At 34.0% G+C, this 12,218-nt stretch overlaps 1 protein-coding gene across 1 annotated transcript; it reads left to right on the top strand.

Annotated features, from left to right (window-relative positions):
• LOC109227242 lies at positions 10,137 to 11,198 on the top strand. Its single transcript, XM_019392326.1, has one exon. The coding sequence runs from the start codon at positions 10,244 to 10,246 to the stop codon at positions 10,826 to 10,828; it is 585 nt and encodes a 194-aa protein (XP_019247871.1). The 5' UTR covers positions 10,137 to 10,243; the 3' UTR covers positions 10,829 to 11,198.

Below are 12,218 nucleotides of genomic sequence, written 5' to 3'. Positions count from 1 at the left end.
CGAAAATATTCTTCACGCGCCCATAATTCGGCTACACATCAAATCACAATAGGAGACGAATCACTTAACAGTTCATCTATTATCCAACAGACTTCTTCGTCACTACCAGGTCATATAAATACACCTCGCAGTACTAACATACTCATCACATGGATATCCACCCGCCATTCCGGCTAATAAGGACAATACTGAACATATAAGTTCAAAACACTTGCTCACACAATCAGTACCTCGGTGCTCAAGCCATAGGCAAAGATCCGGCCTCAAGTCCTCCAGACTGGCTCAACATACTCGCGAAGATCACATCTCGCCCCTAGATCGGGGAATCGCAAGCCATCGAGGCACATATAATACTAAGCGCTCACGTGCGCATACAGACGTGTGGAAGGAATTTCAAGAGTTATATCACAAGCTGAATCAAGTATGCACGATAAAAATTCCAAGAAAGTGAAGTTTTTCCTAAAGATTCTGCAGCCTCCCGAGGATAAATACAGACGTCTCCGTACCGATCCGCGAGACTCTACTAAACCTGCTCATGACTCGTGAGACCTAGTAACCTAGGCTCTGATACCAACTTGTCACGACCCAAAACCCGCACTAGTCATGATGGCGCCTCTCGTGAAGACAAGGCCAGTCAACTAACCCAATACGTCTGTTTCAAAGTAATTAAACATAATTGAATAGAAAAACGCGACTTAATGACATTAATTAGCGAAATCTACAACCCAACACAGCCCGACCGGGGTGTCACAAGTCACGAGCATCTATAAGAATGAAATTTTCCCTATACAGTCTAGAAATACACTGAACAAGATGTATGAATAACATGAAAGGACAGGGGTGCTGCGAACGCTGGCAGTCACCTTGCTAGAACCTCTAACAACTCCGCCATCATACTGCCAATACCCGCTACCAGGTGCATAAATACCTGCAACTGCACGCTAGGTGTAGGGAGTAAAGTGAGTACTCCAACTCAGTGAGTAATAAAAGTAAATAATAACTGAGCAGCAAGAAATCACGTAAAGCAACCAACATGCTATACAGAAACCGGGTACAATTTCTGAGAAAAAAATAGTGAAATCGGTGCAATCTTTAGAAATGCTTTAGCTCAGTTCAAATCTCTTTTGAAAATGGTCTTTTCAATTATTGACGAAAACAGTTTCAAAATAGTTAGTGCTGACTAGCACAGAAAAATCCGCCCCTCAGGTACAAATACCACAGTATAACAGGTAAAAGGCAAGAAGTATGAAAAATGAGCACATAAAAACTTCCGAAACACGCATTCGATCAAAAACTCAACCAAACGACGTCCGAATGACCTGAAATTTTGAACACACATCACAAATCACATATCGAAGCTACAGCAACTCTCGGAATTTCATTCCGACCCTCGGATCAAAATCTCACCTATCAACCGGAATCCGCCAAAATACTAACTTCGCCAATTCAAGCCTAATTCTACACCGGATCTCCAAACTCAATTTCGATCGCACTCCTAAGTCACAAATCACTTCCCGAAGCTAACCGAATCACCGGAAATCACATTCGAACCTTCTAACTCATAAGTCAACGTCCGGTTGACTTTTCCAAAACAAGCCTTCCTTAAAGAGACTAAGTGTCTCATTTCTTATCAAAACCAATCCAAATCAACTCTAACACACCACATACCGATAACGAACATGAAGAAGCATAAAATGGGGGAAACGGAGCAGTAACACATGAGACGACGGGTCGGGTCCTCACATGTGCAGAGGCGGTGGAAGGGTCGAAAGCCTTCAAACGGAGATAGAGAAGATAGTTAGTAAAGACTTTATTGATTGGTTTCCTCTAAAGGTTGGTTACAAATGTATTAGAATTTTATAACTTTAAATTTGTGACTAGCATTTTTAAATTCTTGTTTCATATTGTTAATCCAGACATTTCAAATACTGTGTCTGATGAACTAAAGCTTTTAGCAGATGGTCCAACACCATATGCTAGAAGTTTTACATCATTTAATATCAATGGGTTCAAATTTCGGACAACAACTCGAGAGCATGGGTTGAAAAAGCAAAACAATGGTTTTTTTTTTACTTCGTCCACATCTTGTATTGCTAGTGGTGCTGATGGAAACCTGAGGCAAACAGATTTGCCATATTATGAAAAATTAGAAGACATCATTAAGCGTAACTACTATCGATTTAGAGTTACACTACTCAAGTGTAAATGGGCTGACACAACTAGGGATAATGGGTTTAGAAAGGATGCATGGGGATTTCCTTCTGTTAATTTTTCACAATTGATTCACATTGGTGATCGTGAAGAGCATGATCCATATATTGAAGCTTCACAAGCTCAAATGGTATATTATGTGGATGATGAGGTGAATAAAGGATGGAGTACTGTTGTTCACTTGAAACCAAGAGACTTATATGAAATGGGAGAATGAGAGAATGAAGTTCCTAAGAATGAACCATTTCCTGTGCAAGAGTTAGATCAATTCTTTGATGATGTGAATGATCAAATTTTGTGTCGGGAGGATGAAATTGATGAAGTATTAGGTGAATGCGCTATTGAATATGAGATTGGGGAAAATAAACATATTTGAAGACCCACTGCCAACTCATTTAGCTACTTTCTTTTATTAATTAATTTCAGTTGGTTTCTATTTGTTTTGATTCCCTTAAGTCTTATTTGCTTGTGCTTATTGCTTGATTTAAACCAAGTTAAAGTTGCTCCTTATACAGAGAGAAGTAGAGTCATGTTGCATGTGTATATGTTCTCTTCTTTATTCTGTTTCTACTGTTTTGTCTTTGGATTTTCTTAGCTTTGTCTATACTGTAGTTAAAGTTGCTACTATTTTGTGTGTTGTAATTGATGAATAACTCTTACCAATTTAAACTTGAATCTTGGATGATATGAAATTTTGGGTACCTATGTTTTAATATGATGAAAATTATGCTTATCTAATTCTCTATAATTTATGTTAATTACTATGATGGGTGTTTGATTACATATTATGATGGATTTTGTGCAGTAAAAAGCATCTAAATGTAGAATTAAAAAATTAACAACAAATATATTACAATTATGACAGTATAAACTGTCTATAATTAGAAAGACATCAATTATAGCGGTTCCTAAGTGCCACAATCAGCAAAGTAAACATCGTCAAATTAACTATGCATATTGCGGTGATTTTATCTGTATATTGTGGCGGTTAAAAAGATATCACTATATTAAATCTTTTGGCAGAAGCGATTGTGGCGGGTCGATAAGCCGCCATTAATGACAATTACGGCAATTAACGCATATTAGACCGCCTCAATTACTCCTGTGTTTTGTAGTGATATACGACCGTACGAACATATAAAGTCATTTTTTTTCAAAATAGATCCCACGAAATAGAACTAGGCTTTCCTTTTTCTTTTCTTTTTCACAAAAGTAAACTTGGTATTGATATCCATTTAACAATACTTTTCTCGTGTGTGTGAGATGATTATGACATAATTAATGAGAAATCTTGAATAAGAGAACGTAGAATATATTATCTATATTTAGGAGCGGCAAACGGGCGGGGCAGGTTGAATATGGTTCGGGCTTGAAAACGTGTAATGAAAAACACGGATCTATTATCCGAACCGATCTATATTTAATACGGATAAAAAATGGGTTAAGCGGCAGATAATATGGTTACCCATATTATCCATGACTTCTTGTATATGATCACTTTTGGGAGAATTATTAATCTCTCTAACTTGAGGAACCCCTAATTTGAGGCTTTACAAATGTAAAAGTTAGACCCATTGGTTATACATTGGTTACTCATTGGTTATCCATTTTCTAAATGAATAATATGATTCTTATCCATATTTGACCCGTTTTTAAAAAATTCATTATCCAACTCATTTTTTAGTGGATAATATGGATGGTTAACTGTTTTCTTTGTACCATTTTGCCACCCCTATCTATATCCAAACTCTGTTTTAAAAGGCAGAATTGGGACTCGCCCGGGGCTCGCTCCGGGGCGGAGCACTCGTAAAACGCCCCCGGGCTTATGTGTGGGGCTTAGTTCCGTGAGACTTACGCCTCGGCCACCGGGGCTTACGCCCCGGACACGCCCAACGCTCAGGGTACTGGACTCGCCTAATAGAACTTTATGCAATTGTATGTAACTAACCTTGTAAATCCTCAAATTTTCTTAACAAATCGTTGACTATTCAAAATTAATTTTTTCTTAATCATAAATCATTAAGTTTAGAGTATTTTAGGTCATAATTAAAATAAAAATTATTGTATCCACTAAGACTGCTATGATAGTAAATTTGAAATAAATCTTTCATTTCAAAAGTATTTATTTATTAACTTTTATTATGTCTTTACTATATAATAGTCCTTAAATTTTTATAATAATTTTTTAAAATATTATTTTTTTGACGTTTACAAGATACAATACTTATTTAATTTAATATCTCAATATTAGATAGTAGCTATTTACAAATAATTAGTTATCACGATATTATATGATGAATTATGTGCCAATTTATTAACTTGTTGAATCTTAAAAATAAATGATGCTAGAGAATCATATTTAAATTGTGAATTATATTTTTATATAAATTCTCTTTTAAATAGAAAGCATATTAAATAAAAGGAGTATTTTATGTAATATATCAACTTATAATATTGAAATTCTTTCAAGATTTATTACTCCTTAAGAGATACATATAAAATTTTATTTCGAATACATTACTTTTGATGTTTGAGTTGTAACGACATTGTAACTAATTTGCATATTATGATATATGTCATACTTTTCGTATTATTCATAGTCGAATTATAATTTATAAATATTTTTAATTGATTATTTGTTATAATTTTGTGATTTTGATGTAATTTTTATAATTATTTTTTATTTTATACTATCTTAAAATTTTTGAAATTAGTAAAATTTAAAGATCCGTGTGACTTACGCCCCGTGTCTCAGGGTTTACGCCTCGCCTCGTGAGAGATAAAACGCCTCGCTTCACGCCCCCGCCTTTTAAAACATTGCTTTGAATTGGTTACATTTGGTTCGCTTTCAAAAAATAATTCAAGCCATTAATACATCATATCGTAAAATTTAGAGCGTTCCAGCTCTAACACAATAAGAAATTCTATGAAATTATTAGACATTGGTCAGTAATTAAAATTTTAGGGGATAATTTTTTGTTACTAAGGAAAAACTTAATGAGGGTAACATTTCTTCTTCGGTTAACTGCATAAAATTTTGATCGTTAAGCAATGACATTAAAAAGGGATTCTAACAAAGTGAAATAAATAACAACTATAACAATTATACTTAAGTCTTAACCAAGTTGGTTCAACTATGAATCATTTAAGCAAGCTCAATTCATGTAATCATCATCTTTTATTAAAAAAAAGTTAAATTGAAATTAAAATAACTTTATTTGTGTGAACTTACTCACATTACCCCAGATAAGGTGGAAAATAGCCGCGGCTAGCTTTAATTTTTTTTAATTCTGATGAAAATGGTAACTAATTTAGATTTTATTTTAAAGGAGCAATATAAAGGTAAATTAGTTCTTATCCCAAGAGCAGGGGAGTTCATGGTTCGGTTTGGATCGATTTTTTCCTAAAAAGCAACCAAATCAAGTAAGTCGGTTTTTTAAATATTAGAACCAAACCAAACCAATTAAGTCGGTTTTTCTCGATTCGATTTATGTCGGTTTTTCGATTTTTTCGATTATTTTTCGGTTTTTTCTTAAATATAAGACATACACTACCAAAACACATATTCCGGCGACCACATTTTCAATGTAACACTATCAAATCAATTGCCCTTTGAGAAATCTATTATTTACCAAGATATATTGGTGATAATTGAATCAAATGGTGATGGATAATTTAAGGACTCAATTAAAAATATATTATTTTTAACACAAAATGGATTCTTACACTAAACAAAAGAAAACTACCAATCAAACTAGAATGTAAAAGTAAAGAACTATATTAAACGTGCAAACTATTAATATTTACCATAAATTTTTTGAAACTTTGCATACAAATATGCATACGTATAGGTGTAATAATAAATTTGAAATAGCTACTCCTATAGTCGGTTTGGTTCGGTTTTTTTTTCTACTAAAACTAAAACCAAACCAAATTTGGTCGGTTTTTAAAATTCAAAATCAAAACCAAACCAAACCAAAAAGTATCGATTTTTTTGATCGATTTGGTATGGTTTTCGGTTTAGTTCGATTTTTCGAATTTTAATAAACACCCCTACCCAAGAGAGTCTATTAAAATAACTCAAGTTTAAGATCAACGGGAGAGGATTATTACCGTTCAACTCTCATCTATGTACCTTCTTTTCCATTATCTTGCGGTTGTCACTCTTTTCAGTTAAGCAATAATAGTATTATTCTCGTATATTTTTATTTTTATATTTTTTTAATTTCATATTATTCTTTTCGGTTCACTTTAAATAATTTTTTTGGCTCTTTTTATAAATATTAAGAAATTTACTTTTTAGTGTTAATTAATAATAAAATTGATCATATTAACCTTAATTTTTTTATTGAAAATATAACAAACTACTCCTAGGCTCTTTAGTCCAAGGGCAACTCTTGAAAGAAGAAGTTAATTTCTTTTTGATATCTAAAAAATTAAATATTGTGAACCACAAAAAAAAGATAAAAAATTACTTAAAGTGTACCGGAGGGAGTATTTCTTTTGTTTCGATTTTCTTAATATCTTGCTTTTGTTACTTTTTCTTTTCCCATGATTTCTTTACAACTATATTTCTTTTTTATTATTGATGAGTTTATGCTTTCCTTGAATCGAGAGTGTACTGAACCTTTTTACTTCACAAGGTAAAAATAAAATATGCATAAATACTATCTTTTTCATACCTCACTTACGAGATTACACTTACATTGAGTTTGTTATTGTTGAACTCTATGTACCTGACAAGTGAGACTTGCTCGGTTGGTAAAAGCACCTCAACTCACGACCGTTAGGTCTTGGGTTCGAGTCTGGCTGGAGGGAAAGTTCGAAAACACTATAGAACCTTCTAAGGCCTCATTTTTTTAAAGATTAAGACGTCTGGATCTGAATACATATCTGAATATCAAGATGTGTATTAAGATTAAGACATCCGAATCTAAATACACATATGAATATTAAGATGTGTATTAAGATCTAAATACTAAATGATTAAGACTGTTTGATTTTTAGCATCTGAATATAGAAAATTTATATTTATTTGAAAATTAATAAACATAATTCAAATGAAATACTCCATCCGTTTCAAATTAGACGAGGTAGTTTGACTCGGCATGAAATTTTAAAAAAAAAAAGAAAGCCTTTTGAAACTTATGGTCTTAAAATTTTATGGGGTAAAAACTTTATTTGAAAATTAATAAACATAAAATTCAAATGAAATACTCCATCCGTTTCAAATTAGACGAGGTAGTTTGACTCGGCATGAATTTTTTTTTTAAAAAAAGAAAGCCTTTTGAAACTTATGGTCTTAAAAGTTTATGGGGTAAAAAGTTTATGGGGTCATGATATTTTGTAGTTAGAAAAGTTTCTCATTAAGAGTAAATGGGTAAAATGAAGAGTTTAAAGTTGAATTATTTCCACATTTAGAAACATGTCATTTATACAAACTAAAAAAGAAAATACCTTATCTAATTTGAAACGGAGGGAGTACTAATTAATCTAATATTCCATCAATAAAATGTATAATTTTTTTAAAATATGGCAGTTGCTGGGGTGATGGCTAACATTGGTGCTTGTGAATTCCGACTAGAGGCGGTTGTTGTTGGTAGGTTTGGTTGATGGTTATGGTTCAGAGTAGTAGCTAGTGGTGACGATTATGATTGAGGATGGTGGTAGTGAGTGTTGATGGTTAATAATGGTAGGTGGTGGTGGTAGTTGTGATTGAGGAAGGTGGTGGTGAGTGGTGATAGTTAATAATGATGTGCAGTGCCGGTTATGGTTGTTGATAGTGATGTGGTGGCCAGTTGTGGTAGTTTAAGTGAATGAGTATTGTTTGTGTTTGAGAATAATGATGGTGGGAGTGGTGCGGATGGTAGGTGGCGGTAGCCGATTATGGTGGCGGCTATGATTAAGGATGATGGTGATGGTTGAGTATGGTGGTGGTGACATGGTGGTAGTTGATAATGGTAGGCGGTGACGACAATTAATAATGGATATGGATGATAGCATCTTAATGAAATTAAGTCTCTGTTATGGATCTAAATCATACAAACCTATTCAGACTCATTACGTGTTGTGAAGTAAAAAATAAATACATTTAATGATTAAGATTTAAACTTTAAAAATAAATATACTTAATGTCTGAGATCTGAATAATTAAAATGATTAAGATTTAAATCTCTATTAAGTGCAAACAAATGAGACAAAGGGGTTTAAAAAATGGGATTTTTTCCTAACTATACCATATATGAAACCTTATTACCCTAAATGTGCATAGTTTCTTAATTACCCGCTCAGTCCACACTTTAACTACAATTTATATACCATTCGACTATTAGGCATTAAAAGGGCAGAATATTCCCTAAAAAACGCGCTAAAATTAAGGAGAGAATCTTGGTGTTAATTGATTCTACATTAAATTCAATTTTTAAAAAGGAAAGGGAGATTTCTCATCTGCGTATTTTTCTCCAACTACAATTCAAATTCTCGAAAAAGACAAAAAGAACGAACAATTCAAATTTTCGAGTTTCAACAACTCAAAGTTGAAAAAATCTGTTCTTCCATATATTTTCCACCATTGATAGCCATTAAAAAGCTTGAAAGCTTTGAATTCAAATTTGGGTTTTCAAAAATCATTATTTGTTTGGATTGGGTGTTGTTGTAAATAATTTGGAATATGTTTAGGAGTTTATATCTCAATTTTGAGGGGTTTTGGTGAAGATTAGACTTGGTTTTGACTGAATTTCAGATTGAAACTCGAAGAAGAAGAAGACATATTTCCATAAATTGTAGATAAATTGTAGATAAATTGTAGAATTGTAGATAAATTGTAGATAAATTGTAGATTGGGAAGACTAAAACTTCTACAAATCTTCTACAATTATGTCGAAAATGCCAATTATGCTACAATTGAAATGAGAATTGGGATATTAAAATTCAATGTATCAAGTTTGTAGATATCTTGTAGATAAATTGTAGATTATATGTATTCTGATTGTAGATGCATTGTTTTCTGTTTTCACAAATCCAAAACGACTAAAGCTTCTACAAAATCTTCTGCAAAAAACAGTCTACAATTTATCTACAATTTTTCTAATTTTTCTACAATTTATCTACAAATTCTGAAAATATGTCGTCTTCTTCTTCGAGTTTCCAACTGGAAATATGCCTCCTCCGGCTTCCAACTCCATTTGAGCAACCGGAGAAAGTCCATCCGAAATGCAATTTAATTTTTCTGTATCAATACAATACCACAAATGCTTCTTACCACTGTCACCGTGGACATATAGTGTTGCCATTGAAATTGGATACAAACAAAATACTCCTCTGTCCGTCAATTGCAAAGAAATTGAAACAGGTCACTCTTTAGGTCTAGGGTTTTCAAATGTCCGATTTTTCGGTCTTTAGAAATAGGGGTGGGGCGTGCGAATAGCAATTTGCCTAATTTTTCGGTCTTTAGAATCAGGGTCCTATAATTATGTCTAATATAAATACACCCTAAATTATATCCCTGATTTAAATTATGGTATATAAATGGTAATTTGGTATACTGAAATGTAATTAATTCAAACCTTAAACATTGAGGATAATAAGGTTTTATATATGGTATAGGAAGCTAAAAAATCCTTAAAAAAATAAAAAAATCTATGTACGGGTGGTATTGTGCCTTATCCTCTTCTACATAACTTAAACTTATTAATCATTTTGCTCCACACTTATGTAACATAAGCAGTCAGCCAAAACGGCTCCAATTATTATCATTTTGCTCTACCAGTCGCTGTCCATTGAAAATCTCATATTCAACCTCCACCCCCGGGTTAACTCTTTACCATGGTTACTTTAACGAGACTTCGTTTTCCTAACTAAACCTTAAACCTTCCACTTATCTACAATTCGCCCATCCTCTTCTCCCTGCTATAAATTGACGCTTCGAGACTCGCTAAGTTTGCCCAACTGAAAAGCCTTAGGGCACTTTTAAAAAGAAAAAAAAAAATCAATAAATACATACATAAATTGTTTTTATAGCTCTCCAATTGCAATGGCGAATTCCTCTAGAAGGTTGAGATCGGCGTTTGAGAGGTCAATCTCACCCACCGGCCGGTTCTGCAACACCATGGCGGCAACTGATGCGACGTCGTTCGCTTCGTACAGGACCTCTAGCTTTTATTCGTATCCATCGCCTGGTTGTTTCAACCGATCGGCTTCTCCGACGCGCGTGAATCTGCACGCGCTGGCGCCGATGAATTCTACGCCTAGCGTTAAGTTCTCCATCGACAGATCTAGCTCTCCTCGCCGTTCCGTGGCAGTGTCTCAGCGTGAGCAGGTGGTTCGGAAGCAGATTCCGAAAAGGACGTGCTTGTGCTCTCCGACGACGCATCCTGGTTCGTTCAGGTGTAGTATGCATAAGAATATGAGAAATACTCCTTCTATTTCGTATTCGCCTAGCCGATTGAATGCTCGGCGATCGGCGATGACGAACTCACTGGTACGAATCTGGTCTGTTGAAGGTGATTTAGTAAACCGTGCTCTGGCAGCTCTTATTAGGCCTTCTTCGCATCATCAGAGACGTCGAGGTGACTTTCAACCGCGTCCTAGCCGGCTTTCCAGAATGTCCAAAGTATAACCTATGAAAAAGTTTCCGTTTCCGTGGTTACAGGTTGGTGATTTTCATATATTATCTGAAGCTCATCTCCTGAGAGTTTTCCGGCGATGGCGTCAGATTCCAGCTGCTGTTTTTACTACTCCGACGAAACGAAAGCTATGGCAATTTTGATACAGTACGGAAGTAGTAGAATTCTCCCTTGTACATATGGATTTGCAGTAACTGATGCAATTGAACGACAATTTGGACTTTTAAATTCTATAAAAATAACCAGGAAATTAAATTTGATTAAATTTTAACTAAAAACTGTAAAACATCATAAGGCATTGGATATGGTTGAGAAATTTGTGTGGGCTCTTTTGTTGTTTAGTGGAGTTGCGTGACTTGTTTCGCTTTTTGTGTTCGTTCGCAGCTTTTGTGTTTCCCGTCGTGTTTGGCGTTCATTGTTCCATTATACTTTGGCGTTTCCCGTTCGTTCGCCGTATCTGCGTTCGTCGTGCTTTAGCATCTGTTCATCATCTTTCGTCCAAGGTAATATTGATTTTTAATTTTTTTTCTACGTATATTTTCCATTATCTTTTCATTTTTACAACTAGTTGAATTTGTTAATGTTTTTCTTTGGTGTCTGTTTCAGGTTTGGGTTTCATATTCAGGTTTGGTAACTTTTACCTTGACTTGGAATCTATGGAGGGGAGATGGAAGATGGATGTTAAATTCATTCAAGTGATTTGGAACTAACTGGACAAGTAAAAAGATCATGAAATAAACTCCAAAAAAATCTTTTGATAAAAATGAAAATAATAGTAAAACGGTAAAATATAATCTCACAACTGTCACAAGTGAGTCTGAGAAGAATGAACCGTCAGGAGTACAAGGAAATAAGCTAATTTTTTTCGGTTTTCTAAAATTTTCTGCTTTTCATCAAAAAGAAATTTTCTTTCAAAAGTTTCGCCAAAGTGAACTTTAAAAAAATAAATTTGTTTTTAAAAAAAGTGCTTTTAAAATTTATTTTAAAAATAAGTGCTTTTGAGATTGAAAATGCTTGATCAAACAGTCTAATAGACGTTACCCCTATTTAATTGAGTTAGAGTACATCGAGAAAAAGGTGAAAAAAGCTAAGATAAAAATACGAAAAAAGAACTAAAACAGAAAAATGTAAAGGAAATTAATTAAGGGAATACGACATTAATAAAAGCAACAAAATGGGGGACACGCTGGACGTTGGTGTCTATGGCCTATTTTTATGATGATGGTAGGTCCTACGCATGAGCCTTTTCAAACATGGTGAATAGGTAATTTGGACTAGGGGTGTGATGACCCACCATGTCAATCATGTCACGTAGGTGTCATTTGGCATATATTAATGTCATGTGGAAGCTTGCATAAGAAGAAGGCCAATATTTGTGAGAAG

This window comes from Nicotiana attenuata, chromosome 6 (genome assembly GCF_001879085.1).
Source record: "Nicotiana attenuata strain UT chromosome 6, NIATTr2, whole genome shotgun sequence".
Classification (NCBI taxonomy): Eukaryota; Viridiplantae; Streptophyta; class Magnoliopsida; order Solanales; family Solanaceae; genus Nicotiana; species Nicotiana attenuata.
This window is presented reverse-complemented; position numbering and strand designations above follow the sequence as displayed.

What these genes read in the sequence shown, in the direction of transcription:
- LOC109227242 (XM_019392326.1), top strand. Translation starts at nt 10,244, where the DNA reads ATGGCGAATTCCTCTAGAAGGTTGAGATCGGCGTTTGAGAGGTCAATC.